General features: G+C 37.8%; 1 protein-coding gene across 4 annotated transcripts in view; it reads right to left on the bottom strand.

Moving 5' to 3' along the window:
• Positions 1-342: 342 nt before the first annotated feature.
• The window catches only part of ADGRF1 (adhesion G protein-coupled receptor F1), a 66,534-nt gene continuing 48,332 nt past the window's right edge, over positions 343-18,544 (bottom strand). For 2 of the 4 annotated variants that reach the window (XM_027838295.1, XM_027838294.1), the window contains exons 9-15: positions 18,281-18,444; positions 15,874-16,062; positions 12,876-14,249; positions 10,727-10,768; positions 9,315-9,377; positions 4,023-4,086; positions 343-1,268 (exon numbers count right to left, since the gene is read on the bottom strand). In XM_027838295.1, coding sequence (XP_027694096.1) covers positions 1,195-1,268; positions 4,023-4,086; positions 9,315-9,377; positions 10,727-10,768; positions 12,876-14,249; positions 15,874-16,062; positions 18,281-18,444 — 1,970 coding nt within the window. In that variant the 3' untranslated portion in view covers positions 343-1,194. Of the gene's footprint in view, positions 1,269-2,244; positions 2,279-4,022; positions 4,087-9,314; positions 9,378-10,726; positions 10,769-12,875; positions 14,250-15,873; positions 16,063-18,280; positions 18,445-18,544 lie in introns of those variants that run through there. The other 2 variants (XM_027838297.1, XM_027838296.1) reach the window with 2 other exon arrangements.

The raw sequence follows: 18,544 nt of genomic DNA, 5'->3' as shown, positions 1-18,544 counted from the left end.
CTTAGAAAGTTCTTTTAAAAAAAGGATATGATATTTAGCCACTAGCCAGCATTCCATCTGTGAGCCAGACAAGGGCAATGGGAATTGGAGAAATTAAGTATTTTCTATGCTGTTATATTGTCCATCTACAACAGTACTGTGTCAAATTCTTTCCAGCAGTTTGCTAAAACTACTCTGCACTCTGACCTTGGAAGATCATTTTCAACCAACATGTACTCTCCACATGTATTTGTCTAGTACAATGGTATCAAACTCAAATAGAAATAGGTACCACTAAGCCACACATTCCTGCAGGCCACATATTGACTTAGAAAACAACAAATTAACATTATCTATGTTTTATTATGTTTTTAATCTTGTTAAACATTTCCTAATTATATTTTAATCTGGGAAAGATCTTGGCCACTGGGCTCCATGTTTGATACCTCTGGTCTATCAGATCTATTTATCTATCAGAAACTCAACAAACGACAACCTAGATGAATTGGAAATAACACCTGAAGAGCAAAATCTGAGTTACCCAGTGAGCACTGAGGCAGACAATGGAACAGGGGTTGTAAAAACGTAAACAAGAAAGTACCAAGGTCCAGGAGATATTGTATTCCTGATGTGGTTTTAAATTGAAGTCAGCAAACTCAAAAAGAAAAAAAAAACAGCATAGGATTTCAGTGGAAAGTTGAGGAAGATAACACATTTATGGGGGTGTGTGTGTGTGTGTGTGTGTGTTGGGGGGGGTGGTATTTAGCTCAATTGCCTTCTAAGAGGAAGTAAGTACAGAATCATCTGTTTGTCCTAGGTTTTTCTTCATGAATGACTTCTGCCAATCCCAGGGATATGAGATTAATTTTGAAGTCAGGATCTCCATTCTTAAGGCATTTCTGAGGCAAAGAAAAAGAGCACTAAGTGATACAAGCCCCGTCCCTCCCCGTCATCAAAATAGCGTCTCCTTTTTTTCAGGCTATGATTCTCAATCAGCCATCATACCAGAGAGGAAAAATATCCACTTGATTGAAGGTAAAAGAGGCATTGGCAGAGCATCTGTGGTCTCTTTGTCTTGGCCCCAACCTCACAATCTGACATGACTAACGATTCCATAAAAGTCACCTAACACCACGAGTAATTTCACTCCTGACATTTAGCTGCAAATGTTAAGATGTGCAGAATGATTCTTATTTAATTTTGCATTCCTCAGGATCATTCAGATGATAAAAACTGAGTGAGCATAATGTCACTTGTGGACTCTCCTACACCAGAAAGTGTATATGTGCCTGAAAGAGAGGACAAGTACATTATTTAACCACATGAGCATCCAATAGAATGAAATGTACAGGATAAACCAACAGTACTTTTTTCCACAGCTGTGGAGGTGAACTCTGGGTGTATATTAAAGAAGGATAGGTATGAATAAAATGTTTGGCCAGTAGGCACCAGCTCAATGATGTAATGATAGACACTGATATATCTGACACTTCTCTTTGGAATATAATGGCTCATTGTTCAAATCTACGTCTATGTCTATATTTATAGCTTTCTATCACCTATATATCTGTATCTATATACAGATATTATAGGTATTATCTGGCTTTATCAGGAAATGAGGTCAAGTAGATTAGACAATACAGGATTTTATACTTTTCATAAGTCTTATTTTCCCTATAATACTAACTTAAGAGACTTTGGCCAGAGTCTGGCTGCATTTTTATCCTAAAGAGCAAAATTCACAGACTTTGTATCAGAAATTAACGGACATTTATATAGCACTTTGATTTGGAAAACACTTGACATATATTACTGTGTATTATCCTCACAAATACTTTTTGAGGTAGGTACTATATATATTACTCTCTTGTAGATAAGGAAACTGAAGAATAAGGAAGACAGATAACTTGGCCAAAGTTATATGAGCAGCGAAGCCGCAAACTACAATAGAAAAAGTATTGTTTCTGAAATCAGAGGACTTGGATTCAAATCCTACCTCTAATAATGTTTCCTACTTTTTGTGACCCTAGGCAAGGTACTTGCCCTCCCTGTGCTTCAGTTTCCTCTTCTGTTAAAAGGAAAGGTTTGTCAAAGAAGATAATAATAATAATAATAATAATAATCTCTATGATTTAGGCTCAAATTTGCCAGAAACAATTTTTATTGAATTTAATATTGATCTGAATATCCAAGCCATTTCTGGCTTAGAGAAAAAGATGTCCAAATTGTCATAGTCTATCATGCCTTGTGACAGGACTCTTTTCCCCTAGAAGATTTCAGGTGGCATTTACAGGAATCTCTAATAAGGAATAGAATCACAATATATTAAAATATAGTTTACTGTTCACATTCCTGAGTAGTCACCACTCAATTTCTTCCTCAATCACTTCCTGTGATCAGTATCTTAACCTTGAATTTCAAGAGAATCCTTGATAACCAGGTAGGTCAAGGAGCCAATCAATCACCTCAGGTAATTCTTCTAGCTTGGTCATTAAAATGTAAAGACAGCAAATGCTATAAAATTATAATGATTATATTCTTCTTCTAGAAGAATCATGAGAAAGACCTCCCCTCTTATTTGCAAAGATGGGGAACTAAGGGTGTGGAACACTACATATAATGTCAGCATTTTTACTGTGTTGGTTTGTTCTGTAAAACTGTCTCCGTCCCCCCCCCCATTTATTTATTCTTTGTTATAAGGGATGGTATTCTGGGAGGAAGTATAGGGAAGGATATATTGGAAAATATAGGTACTCTAAAAATAAAATATATCAATAAACTTATTTTTAAAAGTAAAAACACTAACTTTATCCTAATTTCTTAGGGAAACCCAACTTATATAAAACAGTCACCATAATAAAGAAGTCCAAAAAACCTTTTTTAGCATATTATTTCTGTATCAATTTCTATCACCTATCTATATGTGTGTATATGAATATATATGTGTGTGTATATACACATACATATGAAGCAGCTAGATGTCACCATGGATAGAGTGCTGGACATAGAGTCAAGAAGATTCAGCTTCCTGAGTTCAAATCCACCCTCAGAAACTTCCTAGCTGTGTGACCCTGGGCAAGTCATTTAACCCTGTCTGCCTTAGTTTCCTCATCTGTAAAATAAACTGAAGAAAAAAAGGGCAAACCACTCCAGTTACTTTGCCAAGAAAAAAACCAATGGGGTCACAAAGAGTTGGACACAACTGAAAAATAACTGAGCAACAAGATACATACATATATATGTGTGTATACATACATAAATATATGTGCATATATAATACAATCACACATACATGTGCATTCATACATACACAGGTGTGGTTCCATCATGTACATATAAATACATGTATGAACACATATAATCACATGTGTGTGCATATATACATGTATGTATTCTGAGCACGTGTGTATGTATTTGCTCTCATATTCTGTACCTATTTTTTGTGTGTTGTCTCCCCATTAGACTAAACTCCTTGGAGAAAAGACAGTCTTTTGCCTTTCTTAGAATTACCAGCACTTAACCAAATATCTAGAAAATAGTAGATACTTAATAAATGTTTATTAACTGTCTGGGAAAAAATGTTCTGGTGTTTTAGAGGGCTTTAGGTTCAATAGGAGTCAGTACTATAATGCAATAGCTGAGAGAACTAAACATCTTACGCTGTTTTAAGAGGCGTTAATTTTAGGAATAGAGAGTAGAAGTTGCAAAGGGGAAAATTAAGGAGAAAAAAAAAAGCTTCCTAAAAATTGTCTTTCCTAAAATGGAAGACTGTCTTGAGAAGTGAGAAGTAGATTTCCCCCTCCTTGGAGTTCTTTGTGCAGAGGTTGAATGGTCACTTCTCAGTTTTGTTATGGGGGACAGGGAGATTCCTTTTGGCAATGGGTCAGATAAGGTGGTCACTGAGGTCCTTGCAACTCTCAAATCCTATGATTCTATAGATTCAGGGGTGGTTTATTTCAAATTTTCTTCACAGAACACTATTGATATCCATCCTTCCACTAGCACATCAACTCTTTAAAAACCCTGAGGTTATTTGAACTCACCTTTTTGGTGTAGTGGGTTAAATGTCTTCAGGAATTTGGGTCCCACTGCTAAATCTGATGTACTCTACAAAAGAAAAAGAAAACAGCATTTAAAAAATAATATTACCTTCTTTCTCTCATCTTCCTTCTCCTAGTTCTCTCTCTCCTTCTTCTCTTCTTTCTTTATTTCCTCTCCCTTCTCCTCTTCCCCTCCTCCCCATCTTCCTTCTTCTTTGCCTTCCTCTTTTTCTTTCTTTTCTCCTTTTTCTTTGAGGGAAGATGAGGAGGAAAAGGAGAAGAAAGAAAGAGAAAGAGGACTTCTTTTTTTTTTAAGGCAATTGGGGTTAAGTGACTTGCCCAGGGTCACACAGCTAGTAAGTGTCAAGTGTTTGGTCTGAGGCCGGATTTGAACTCAGGTCCTCCTGACTTCAGGGTTGGTGCTCTATCCACTGTACCACCTAGCTACCCGGAAATAGGACTTCTTAATGGTACTATGTTAGTGATAGTCTATATATCCCAAATATTTGTATTAATTAATGTCTCTTTACTAGATCTCTGTTACACATTAATCTCTTCTCAAGATACCAAATGCCTAAAGATATTTTCCTAAGTGTATCCTTGAGTTTTTTACTCACTAGAAAGAGGTTATAAAAAAAACAAACAGGTGGATAGAGCACCGGCCCTGGAGTCAGGAGGACCTGAGTTCAAATCCGGCCTCAGACCAAACACTTGACACTTACTAGCTGTGTGACCCTGGGCAAGTCACTTAACCCCAATTGCCTTATAAAAAAAAAACAACAAAAAACAAACAAATTTTGGGGGGAAATTACTATCATTCTTTCAATAAGTAAATCATTCTATCAATAAGTAAAAACATTTGTAAGTTGTCCCCTCTATTACTTAGTTCTAGAAAATCCTAAGAAATCTTCATGATGCACCAAAGCCTTGCATTATTGCATCCTGAGAATACCTGGACGGTGTTGAGACAGCTTTCAGACATTTTTATAATTTTGACAGTACTTTTTGACATTTTATTTTTATTTGCTAGAGATAACTTTTTAGAGCTATCATTTTGGATTATGAAACCAGTCAACTGACTCTTTGTGCACCTGTCATCATTTGATAAAAGCATTCTCTTTAAAGACGCTGCCATGAAAACATATTAAGGGAAACCATGAAAACATCTTGATCTTACATGCTGTAATTTTCTCCAATTATCAAACCCTATATACATTTTAAGTATTTGTTCTTAATAAGACAATCAGTAGACTATTTACTAATTAGGATTGCACAGCCCCCTTATGCCTAGAGATATAACAATGAAACTCCTCTAATCCCCCTAAGATCCCTTGTAGTTATCCACACATATCATTCAAGCAGTGGTCTTTTGATTCTAAAATCAATACTCTTTCTATGATACCATATTTCCTTTTTACAAGACAAACCACAAATTGATTTACAAACAGTACTCTACTTTGAAAAATCTCATCCCCCTACTTCAGGAGTATGGATAAGCACTGGTAGAACAAGGTGTTTTCGTTGTGAGTGTGTGTGTGTGTGTGTGTGTGTGTGTTTGGATTCTTATCTGAAAGCTGGAAATACAGATGCTTTGAGGATCTTCTATATACCCAAATTGGATTCTTTTCCTTTTTTCTTTCTTTTTTAAATTATCAAGCATTCATTTTTTCTACCTTTTCACTTCCCCTCTAAACTCACTAAAAACCTACCTCCTGATAGAGAAGTAATAGGCTGAGAGTTCAGATTGAGACATAGATAGATAGATAGATAGATGCATATATCTATATATGCATATGTACATATTATGTATGTATGTATTTTGACATGGCCAGTACAAGAATTTGTTTTACTTGACTATATTTTTTGTAATGAGGATTTTGTTTTTCTTGTTTTCTTAATGGGAGGGGGAGCAAGAAGGGAGAAAATGTAGAATTTCATTTTTAGAAAATTAATTCATAAATAAAGGATTTTAATTGTTTGCAATTTCATAGATATGAATATAAATAATGTTAGACCTTTAGAGTCATAAAAGTATCATCACAGTAATGATAGCTTACCCTACTGAAAAACTTATTAGAGCCAAAAAAGGATCTTGGGGATCATCTATTCTATCCACCTCATTTAAAAGATCAGGTAATTGGGGTTCAGATAGATTAAGGGACTTACTCAAGGTCACATAGGATTGGAGACAGAGTGGTGCAATGGCTTTCCATCGTATAGTGGATTGTGATTCAGTGGATTGTGAACCTGGGTTCAAATCTTTGCTGTGCCACTTGTTACATGTATGACCTTAGCTAAGTGTCTTACCTTGCTTGTACCCCAGTTACTTCATCTGTAAAACGCGAAGTTCAGACCAGATGGCCCCTAAAATAGCTTCTAGCTCTAAACCTATGGCCCTAATGTCCCTGTCTCCTAATTCTATGCTCTTCCGAATCCCATGTTCCTTCCTATTGTAGAATAAGGGATTTGAGAATGATATCTAATGTCAGAGGCATTTTTTTTTACTGTCATTTAGGAACTGTGAAAGGAGAATTTTTTAAAACTTTTTTTCTAAAAGCAACAACAAAACCACAAAGACTTATGTAGGTTTCCATGCGGTTGAGTTCATTGATTTATGTGAAACACTGGAAATTTCTCACTTTAGCAATCAGGCTCAAGAACAGGAGAGATAGGTGCTAATTAACTACCCCAAGGACAAATTTCAAAGCCAGAGTAAAAAACCCCAAACTCCAAACAAATATGTTTGTTTCTAACTATTGCGTTCAGCTGACACTCTTCTGGCAAAGAGTGAAATTGGAACTTTGTATTTCTATAAAGAATTTTTCAGTCTTCAGTAATAAGAAAAAAATTTGTCAGAAATGAAGTGGAACCAGCCCCAGAAGAAAACCTAGCCAGCTCTTTCTTTTGAGAAGTGGATTGTCAAGACCATCTCCTTACTTTTCTGGGGAAGAAGAATGGACTATGGAGAATACAGAGAGGAAGATGTAAGGTAAGAACAAAAAGAGTCTACAACCAATCCTGGACAGTAGGTATTAAGTCAGTTGTTTACATGAGTGGCATTGATTTTATTCAAATGGTATATTGTTTTATATTCAGAAAAGAAAAGAAAATCCAAATATTTTTAAAATGTGAAAGATGAAAAAATGTTCCTCAATCACATATGTGTATAATCCTTTAAGGTTTACAAAGCATTTTATATATATTATCTCATTTGGGCCTCACAGTAATAATGAGGAATAATAAGCATTATTATTATCCCCATTTTGCAGGTGAAGAAATTGAGTCAGAGAAAGTAAGTAATTTGCTGAGGGTTACAAGACTGACACATATTGGCTTTTCAATATGATTCAAGTCACTTAAACTGACTCCATGTCCTTTCTCTAAACCAAGTGTTCTTAACCTTTTTTGTGCCACGACCCTTTTGGCAGTCTGGTGAAACCTATGGGGTCCTTAGAGTAATGTTTATTGCCTGCCTTCAAAATTGAAGGAAAATGGCAAGTTTCGATTACAGGCTAATGAAAATAAAGATGCAATTTTTCCCAGGTTCATGGACCCCCTGAAATCTATCCACAGACCCCTTAGGGTTCTGTGGGTCTAAGTTCAGAACCCCTGTTCTAAGACTAAAAGTTACAGAATGGCTTCTGATCTGCATTAATAGAGAGGATTTCCTTCTACCAATGAAGTCACAGGTCCTGACCAAAAAATAAAATATATAGGCTTTAAAGTGTGATAGCCCTCAATCAAGGAAGCCCAAATAACTGGCTAAAGCTATAGTGTGGTGAACCATTGTTTGTGGCTTTGATAGGGGCACACCCAATAGAAGGGTGTGGACGTAGCCAGAAACATTTTGTTAAGAGAATTAATGACATCTCCTTGTTCTACATACTTGGCCTATTTGCACCCCATTAAGGATGAATGAGTGAACCCCATACTCTGGGGTATGGCTTAACTGGCTCAGACTGCTCTGAATTGGATGTCCCTTTTACTGGACCTATAAAAAGAAGAAAGCGACTCTGTCAGGGATGATCTGAGGGGATACTGAGAGAGCTAGGCATAGAAAAACTGTAAAGAGAGCCCCTCCACAACCTCTGCCTTGGAACAAAGGCATTCTGTAGTTGCGTGTGTTCTTACCCAAATACCCAAGAGGTGGGAGGCTTCTCAAGCACATCATCTCAGGAGAGCATAGAACCGTATGACTCAGGTTGTGTCAAGAGGAGGAAAGAGTTTCTGAATCCAGCTGTGAAAGTGTAGGGGTATAACCTTTCAGCACGAGAGATGGTAACTGTGATGAGGGGAGTTGTATAGCAATGTGGCAGAGTTTCTAAATCCTTTCTAAATCTTAAGGTTATGTTCAAAGGAGAGAACATGGAGTCATGAAACTTAGGTTCAAATTCTAATTCTGCCATTTATTTACTACCCAAGTGACCCTATTCATTTAACTACTTTAGGCTTCAGTTTCATGTAAAATGAGGGGAGTGTGCTAAGCTCCCTTCTCAATATAAATCCTTCAATTCTGTGAGAAATGCTTTTGAATTGGATTTCAAGTGAATGGGCATATAGATGAAAAAACACTGGATTTAGACTCAAAAGACATGAATTCAAATCCTGCATCTGCTATTTACTATCTTAGTGACCTTCAACAAATTTCTTAACTTCTCTGGGCCTCAGTTTCCTCATCTGATTATGAAGGAGTCTATTATTCTATATATAACAATAATTAGTGTTTAATTATATTATTATAATATAATTAAATGCAATTAATATTTTAAAATGGGGTAGTTAGGTGGCACAGTGGATAGAGTACTGGGTCTGGAGTCAGAAAGATTCATCTTCCTGAGTCCAAATCTGGCCTCAGATATTTTTACTAGCTTACAAGTCACTTCACTCTGTTTGCCTCAGTTTCCTCATCTGTAAAATGAGCTAGAAAAGGAAATGGCAAACTACTTCAGTATCTTTGTCAAGAAAACCCCAATTGGAGTCACAAAGAGTTGGACGCAACCAAGCAAAAATATTTAATGATATTGTCATAATTAAATATAATGAATAAATATGAATAGTATTATATTAACTAATATAATAATAACAATGACTAATATTTATATAGTGCTTTAAGGTTTGCAAAGCACTTTAAATATGTTATCTCATTCAAGACATACATGTGAGTTGTTATAATTACTAAACTTATGACTTTTCATGACTCCATACTGGAACTCTTCAGAAGAAAGTCCTGTGACTGTATAAGAAGGGTCCATGAAGCCCCTTCCTGCAATTGTATACATCATTATCAAAAGTTACCTTCATTGGCTGCATTGATGATGAGCTTATTGGAATCAGCTTCTTAAATAGAAGTTGACGAACCTAGGAGGAAAACAGAGAATATTTAAGATAAAATACTCACACACATATGTTTGTTAGTATCTGTCAGGTGCTGCTCCACTTTTATAGTCTTTGAGCAGGAATTTATAAATCTAGAGAAAGAAAGAATCTTGGATGCCACCTAGTCCAGCTTCCCTATTTTACGGATGAGGAAACTGAGTCCCAGATCAGTTGTGATTTGTCCTAGGTCACATAGAGAGTAAATATCAGAGCTGGGATTAAGAAGCCAGGGAGAATTTCTCTGCATAAAGGTAGATTGGTCTTTATGGGCAGTCATTTTCTTATCTTTTGTAAACGTTTATAGATATCTCTTGTTTCTATATCATTATCCACTTTCCAAAATATCTCTCCCCTTTCCCCTTCCTGAGAATCATTCCTTAATATAGAGAATGCAAAAGTGAGGGAGCAGAGAGGAAGCCAATCAGGAAACTAAGGAATCTAATACATTAACCAAGTATCACATTTTATGAAGAGTTGTACACCCATAGCTCTCCACCCGTGGAAAGAAGGAAAGGAGGTGTAGTCTCAGTAAGGGATAGAGCAATGAACTGGGAATCAGGAAGACCTGATTTCAAATCGTGCCTTAGTCATTTCTTTACTGCATGACCGTAAGCAAGTCACTTACTATTTCTAAGACTCAGTTTCCTCATCTGTAATAGGAGGGGGTTAGACTGATAAGGCCCTTTCTACTATAAATCTTTGTGCTATGATTCATATCTCTTCTGAGGGGGCCAAACCTGGTCATTCTAATTAGTTTTTTATTTTTTTGATGTCCATTCAATTTACATTGTTGTAGTCATTTTGTGTAATGTTTTCTTGATTGGGGGATTTTCAAAAATTTCATTGTAAATGGTCCTGTATGATATTGTGTGGTTAGGTGGCATGATAGATAGAGTGCCGGACCTGGAGTCAGGAATATTCATGTTCCTGAGTTTAAATCTGGCCTCAGACACTTACTAGCTTTGTGACCATGGGCAAGTCACTTCACCTTGTTTGCCTCAATTCTTTATCTGTAAAATGAACTGGAGAAAAAAATGGCAAACCATTCCAATATTTCTGCTAAGAAAACCCCATATAAGGTCACTAAGAGTTGGATATGACTGAAAATGACAAAAATGAAAGTTATCAGTGGTTACGGTTGGGTTCTTTAGTGTCTCAGCTGAGGCATCTTTTGCCTCACGTTAAAGCTATTGGAGCTGGGAGGGATCTTAAAGATCATCTAGTCCAATTCTATCATTTGCCAGATGAGGAACTTGAGATCCAGGTTGGCAGGTGACTTTGAATGACAACGGATAAGAGTGACAGGGTGGGGAAAAAAAGGATGTACATACCTTACTATCAAAAATCACTCCAAAACATAAGATGAAAAATCCCTAGAAAATAAAAAAGAAATGGACTACAATTCATTTATTTACCTTTTTTTTTTAAGGCAATTGGGGTTAAGTGTATTTACCCTTTTTCAAACAGACTTCTAAAGACCTACGGGGTCTGATCTCCCTCTATTCTCTTGCACCTGTCCAAAATTGCTTCCTTTGGCCAGATGTTATATTTGGATAGAGAGGTGTTGGATCTCACATAGTACTCTCTATTCATTATATTTTTTACCATTAGTTTTCCTTCTTTAGGCACATATTATTATTAGTTTTATAATTAGTATAATTAAATTATTTGTGTATGTTATCTTTCCCTACTAGATTTCAAACTTCCCAATCCTATTTTGTTTATTTTTGTATTATCTTTATCTCTCTCTTAGGCCTTGACGCAGTGCTGTGAACAAAGGATAGAGATTGAATGGGGTAGACTGGGATTGGGATTTCATTGAAATAGAGAATACCAGGATGCAGGAGTTCTTTCAACCAACGCAGGTTGTTACCTACTCTGTAATTTATAGTCATATAGCCTTATAATCCCGATGCTATCATCCCAGGAAGCAATGCATATGGAAATACTACCTGGCAATGACTTCCGCATGTTCTGCAAGCCTGTACCTACTGATACACCTCAACCCACCCACCCCCATCAAGTTCTTTGTCAACCAAGCTTGCCCTAGGTACAGTTTTAAAGATCAGCAATCAGCACCCAAATTTATATTGATGTGGGGAAGAGCTCTACTTTTAACTTTGGTCCAGCTTCAGTGACAGAAGACCTGCCAAAGATGGAATAATGCTTTGCACATAGTAGGCACTTCAGAAATTTTGAATTATTGACGTGATTGTTAGGGCCCTCAGTAATTGCACTGAACTAAGCCAAGCTCCATCCATGCCGCACCCATGGGAATCCATCTAGTTGGCTGCTTAAGAGTCTTACATCATACCCCATGAGTTCCAAAGTTCTTCCTGCCCCTAAATTCTCTAATCATCCTTGATTTCCTTTTTGATGCCATGTGTCCATGGCAAAGATTTTATAATTTTATTTCACTTTACTTCTCAATCGTCAGTGCCTTAGTTTCCTATTCAGTGTTGTGTTTCACAGTTTAAGTGAGACACAGAAAGTATGGAGAGTGTATAGAGAGGAAAGTAATAGTGATGTTAAAATCCAATTCAACAGATACTTATTCATTGCCTTTAAATGGAATCTGTATACAATGATTTTTCTTAAAAAAAATGTTCATTTTTCTTAGCAAGGACAAAGTTCAGGAAAAAGATGGCATAAGAAGTACATGAAAAAGTCTATTTCAACAAAGAAAAACAAACAAACAAATCAAGGGAAGTGTCCTTAATCATCAGGAGGCAGGATTTAGACTAGATATATTGAACCTCCTGAAGACTCGAAGTAAGCAGAACCAGGAGAACATGGTTCAGTAACAGCCACATTGTGCAATGACTAACTTTGATAAACTTAGCTCTTCTCAGCAATGCGAAGATCTAAGACATCTCCAAAAGTCTCAGATGGAAAATGCTATCCTTACCCAGAGAAAGAACTATGGAGTCTGAATGCAGATTGAAGCATACTATTTGTTCTTTTTGTTGTTGGATTTTTTTGTTTGTTTGTTTCTTCTTTCTTGTGGTTCCTCCCAATGGTTCTAATTCTTCTTTACCACATGACTAATGTGAAATGTTTAATATGAATATATATGTAGAGCCTATATTAGATTGCACTCTGTCTTGGGGAGGGGGGAGGAGAGGGAGGAGGAAAAAATGTAAAACTCAAAATCTTACAGAAGTGAATGTTGAAAACTAAAAATAAATAAATTAATTTTAGAAAAGAACCTCCTGAAAATGTTGGGTTTCTTGAAATGGGTTACTGAAGAAGGTGATAGAATTTCCTATGTGAGAGTGAAGGCAAGAGGTAATCCTAAATGCTTTTGCCATCAATTTCTCCTTCTAAAAATCGCTTTTCTGGATAGTTTGAGGTACAGCAAGACTGGATGGTCAGTTGAAGTTATGTTTCTTACCTCCGTATCTTTATACCTTATGGTTTCTATTAAGCCATGCTTATAATAACATTCTTATATCTGAACTATACTATTATTATTCTCACCTGAAATGCATTGAGCAGGGCAAATATTATATGCCAAGCCAGAGATTGGCTGTCAACTATTGTTCCTATGCCAAATCCCCAAGTGAGCCCTAGCAAGGGTGTTAGAATGACTATCGTCTTTCCAATGCGGATAGCAGTAACTTTGTCATCTTGGCTCAGTCTTTCTCCTATGGTAGGCCTCTGCAGTTTAAGTAAGACCACTAGCACAACCATCAGATTCACAACCACTATGGTCAGGGCTGGAACAACAAAGGCTAAAAGTGGTTTGGCATTGTCTGACCAGTTGAGCCAACATACATCTTTCCTTCGGTAGCTATTGCTTGGTTGCGTGGCAGCGATGGTGATGATGGTTATAAGAAGAGGACAACCATAACCAAGGGAGAAACCAATGGCCATCATGGTGGGCATAGTCATGTGATGGAAAATCAGAACTATTCGATAGACGATCAGAATGCCTAAGGTCAACATCCAAAAAAATAAGGAAAGATAGAAAAAGTGAGTGAAAAAAACAGCAGCTACACAAACTCCTGAGGCATTTTTCTGAGCATCAGAAGTAGCTGCAACAATAAACCAAATGTCAGCTATCAAAAGGGACAGGGCCACATTCACCATGCAGATGTGGCGGGTGTAGGAGGTTTGGTTTTTCTTGACCTGCTTCCAGAACATAACCTCAATCACTAGGCATAGCACCAAGCTTACAATGGAGACACTGAGTCCCACATAAGTGATCCATTTTACCACAGGTATGATGGTAGGAGGGACATAGGGTGACATCAGCATGGAAAAGGAGGTCAGATGGGTACATCTACACATCACGGTATCATGAGTTTCATTCAACAGTTGGCAGCCGACATCATTCCATTCCAAGTGTCTGAAATCCCAAAACACACAGTATGGCTTGCTCAGGTTGGAGTCTATTTTGGAAAAAATCAGGAAAAGTTCATCTAATGTATAGTTTGGGATAATGGCTGATATCACTGGCCCATTAACTGTAGCATTTCTCTTTGAGGTGCTGGATAGTATGCTTCCCAGAGTTAGAGAAGACATACTGATGATAGTTTGGGGAAGGGATTTCTGGAATTGGTCTTTGCCTATTGACAATGTCCCTCTGATAGGCTTAGAACTATTTTCCTGTAAGAGTTCTATCCAATAGTTGTAACCCTCCTGTTTCTGACTCGCTGTTGGTAGAATCCCATTCCAATTAATGAATTTTCCTGAAAACATCAGGGGCATAATTTTAGAAGGAACCATAGTGCTAATGTCTTCCAGTGTCTCTAGCAGCTGTGAGCTGGCATTCCGTTCTTCCTGCAGCAAAACTGTCCAATTACTTATGGCCGTAGAATTAAGGAGGTGGTCTACTACACTTAGGAAATTCTGAAATACAAAGTGGGAACTTGATTAGTATTTTGAAGGAATAAGGTGAACCATTCCAAGTACATGAAAAATGAACAAAGAATAGCCAAAGCTATGAGTAGTGTGACCACTAACCATGCCTGTGGCAAGCTGCACAGACCATTTCCCTAGCTGACCCGAATTTGATTGCATTTTGGGGAAACAGCTCTGTTTAGAGAGAGCAGGTCAAGGTAGGGGAGGAACTCACTCCAGACTCTTGCTATCTAGTGCCTTCCTATTTTGACTAATCATTCATGTTAACTGGGTGTTAAACTTTGTTGTTTCTATGGTGTTGAAGGATATAAGTGCTATTATTATCATTTATATTTTGGGCCCTGGGAAAAAACCCCAATTGCCTTGCCTTAGTTTTGTCTCTGAGAATAATGCTCAGTCAGAGGAAAGGCATAGTTGAGGGAGAAGTCAGTGGCCATCATGATGGACATAGGAATGGAATGGAAAACTAGAACTATTACATAGGTCATAAAATTCACCAACTCAAATTAGCTTTCTTGATGTGTTCAACAAGAACTTTGGGTTGAGCGGCTGACATCAGCAGAATCAAGGGATTGTATCCAGGGCTGATGACTCTAGGGCTCTTATGAGGACACTGGAAATTCAACAGATGTGAAGATGGGGACATACATACAGAGGGGACATGCATACAGAGATGTGCATTCATCACATTGAGGCTGCAGTGGTGACTACCATATTACTCTGACCATAGTTTAATGATTAAGGTGGATTTTAAAATCCTTTTCCCATATTGCACTCATTTTACTAACAATAGACAGGCCAATTTCATGATCTCTTTATTAATGTTTCAGTTTGTGTTTATTCACGTTTCCGTGTTTACTGCAGTTAAGAGAGCAAAAATCCATGCTAACCGAGAATGCATGCTGTGCACATTTTGGATTTTCCTGGGGCTGAAGGGATTGGGGTGAAGCATCTAATTTCCACAAACTCTGTCTCCTCTCGTCTAATCCCCATATGCTTCTCTCTCCTGCAGACATGTCTGCCCCTGTATTGCTCCATTCTTTAAAGCCTGTTAGATTGCTAATCTGGCTGTTTCTTTGATCCCCAGTGTTCTGGAGACACACTTCTACCATAGTCCCCTTGACATCATTCCAGGAAGTGAACATAAGTTGTACAAATTTAGAGTTCAGGCAAAAATTTTTTGGCAAGCACAAATTTTTCTCTATTGTCCTTCTGTCTTTCACACATTCATCTAGATCAGAACAATGAGGCTCAGAGATATCAAATACTTTGTTCAAAATCCCAAAGATAGTAAATCTTAGAGACAGGATTTGAACCCAGGTCTTCCTGACTTCTAGCATTCTACCTACTCAATCAAGCTTGCTTTGAACATGTAATGGTGACTCCAGCTCTCTTTGTCATGTGTTCCAGAGACAGTCGACTTAAAGCTAGTTCTAACTCATTTCCAAGTCCCATAGTTTAGATTCTGAATTCTTTTCCTATGTTGAAGAAAGTGGTTAACCTTTCTGTGATTCCTTTAGTTGGTTGTTACAACTTTGTTGAATAGCTCTGAATGGTAGCCACCTAAATGAACATTTGGGATGAACATTGCCAAGTACCCAGGACCAGATACCTTTGTTGTTGGGGCTGAGAGCTGGACATGGCTGGAGAATGACAGAGAAGAAACCTGTCTCAGAATTGAGACCACAGATCCTAAGCTCCCAGCTGTGGTGGATGGACTTTTTTGAATGATGGTGGAAAGTTCTTGCATCATGGTAGACACAGCTGCCTCAGTGATATTGCCTTGAATTGCACTGAGATTCTAGAAAAGGATAGTCAAAGTTTTAAAAAAAAATAAGGTAATGCTTACTTGACATCCAAGGTCCATGAGATTTGTTGACTGCTGTCAACAAATTAAACTGAATTCCTTTAAACAAGCATTTATTAAGCACCTACTAAGAACAAGTCACAGAGAAGGGAAAAACACTCGCGCGCACACACACACATGCACACACACACACAAGAAATAGTCTCTTGCCTCAAGGGACTTACATTCTACTATTTTCATTGCAAAGAAAGTGTTTTACATGCTTTTAAGCACCATACAAGTATGATTTCATTTTTATTATCACCCTAGATAAAATTTTCTTGTTGAGAACTACATAATCTAATTCAATTCAATTTAGTTCAATACCACAATTTGTCAAATATTTATTCCGCCTCTACTATGCACAGAAGATTAAACTAGATGAGGAGTAGAGATGGAATTTAGATAATATACCGTCTCTGCCCTCATGAAGCTCATAGTCTAGTAGGGGAACATATAAGAAAATAGAAAGATGCAAAACAAAATGTTATGTGGGCCTGTTTGTTTCTCTAATCCTCTGTGTTAGGCCTGGGCCAGGTTTTATTTGCTTCATTGGTTTTTCCATGTTGCTTCCTATCCAAAGCCCATTTCTATGGTCATTGAGTCATGCTTTCTTGGTTAGCTGGTATGAACAGGTGCTCCCTTTCAGTGAAATAGAAACAACCAAAGGAACCCAGTTCTTGTACTCAACTGTTTTCCTCTTCCCTTTTGGTAACAGTGCCATTATTTTCCATTGAACATTGAACACTGAACTGTGTCAAGATCATTTTTTACCCCTGCCCTTCACCCTCTCTAGTCTAACCAAGTGCACACCCTTATCTGAGTGTATCACACAGGAATGGCTTCAGTGAATTCATAAAAAAAACCTCCCAAAGATAAAAGTTTGCCGCATTATCAAGGTCTCTGGACCCCTAGTGCCTGAAATGTTGGATTTTCTCTGTCCCTTTAATTCTTTTTGTTAATTATTTTTTTCAAGAACCAAACATTTTTTTTCTTTCCTTCTTTCCTCCTTCCCCAATGGGGGTGGGGGTGAGGGCCAAAAAATGAAGGAAAAGAAAAAGAATACCTTTGTTGCTCCTTTAATTCTTCATTGGTCTCCTGGTTCTTGACTATCTCCTCAACCTAGTTACTTATTATTTAAACATTTATTAAGCACTTACTTTGTATAAAACCTTCTGCTGGGCATTGAAAGAGCTACAGCCATAATCAAGACAGTCATCTGAAGCTCTCTGTCCTTGACTATGGTAACACCAATAGAGAAGGGGAAGGGAAGAAGGACCTACTATGTGCCATCTACTGAGCTAAGTGCTTATCACCTTTATACAGTTGGTGAAACTGAGCCAAACAGCAGTGAAGTGACTTGCTTAGGATCACATAGCTAGTAAGTTTCTGAAGCTGGATTTGCAGTCAGATCTTCCTGACTCCAGGCTTAGTGTTCTATCTACTGTACCACATAGCTGATATGAGCTCATATGCCACAACCAGGCTTCATCCTGACCTTTAGTTGGTATGTGATTCTGAATTTCTGATTATCTGCTTTATTGGTGATCTCCTATGTAGCTTAGACTCCCTCACCTCTGAAACTCCAAGTCCCAACTTCCAACTGGCTCTGAGGCTCCCAACTCTGGTCTAGGCATTGATAAGAGGAAAGGAAAGGAAAGGAAAGGGAAAAGTGTTTACATAGCACCTACTATGTGCTAAATGCTTTTTACAGATACTTCCTCTTTTGATTCTCATAGCATAACCCTATATGGTATTATTGTGCCCATTTTACAGTTGGGGAAACTGGGCAAACAGAGATTAAATTATTTGTCCTGGGTCATGTAGTTAGTAAATGTGTTTGGCTGAATTCCAGGCCCCCTGCTCTCTCCACTGTACCATCAGCTACCTCTGCAAGGTGTTACTTTATGCTAAACCCACTCTATGCAGAAGGACTCTGAAATGGATTTACTTGTCTCTTAGAACTCAAGTTTCTTGCGGATCAGAACCCTTTCCATATTTGTCATTGTATCCACAGTGTCTGCAACCTAGTAGGCAGTTTATAACTGCTCATTGAATTAACTGAATTACTTTGACCCCTGCTGAGGACAACTGGAGCTGTCACATTCACTAAGGGCTGTTTGGTGATGAAACCCAAACATGGGATAAGGTCCGTTATGTGGAAATACTTGACCTTCCTCAGTTCTTCCAGCTGAAGGGGCACACATGTTTCCTTGACCAGTTGCCATGCCGAAGAGTGACATCTGGCAGTGATGTTTCCCACATAGCCGGCGCTGCAGGGCAGGGTGTATTGGTTGTTCTCAGAACCAAATCCAAAGACGATACTGTCACAGTCAGCTGGACAAAAACAGAAACAAACAGGGGTGGGGAGGTGAGAGGAGAACTGGAGCTGAAATGTCTGGTCCCTAAATACATGCAAGTCCCCTAAGAGCTGGCT

Source organism: Vombatus ursinus, unplaced genomic scaffold (genome assembly GCF_900497805.2).
Source record: "Vombatus ursinus unplaced genomic scaffold, bare-nosed wombat genome assembly UNPS02014826.1, whole genome shotgun sequence".
NCBI classification, from domain to species: domain Eukaryota; kingdom Metazoa; phylum Chordata; class Mammalia; order Diprotodontia; family Vombatidae; genus Vombatus; species Vombatus ursinus.
The sequence above is the reverse complement of the archived record's forward strand: the minus strand, read 5'-3'. Positions and strand labels throughout refer to the sequence as shown.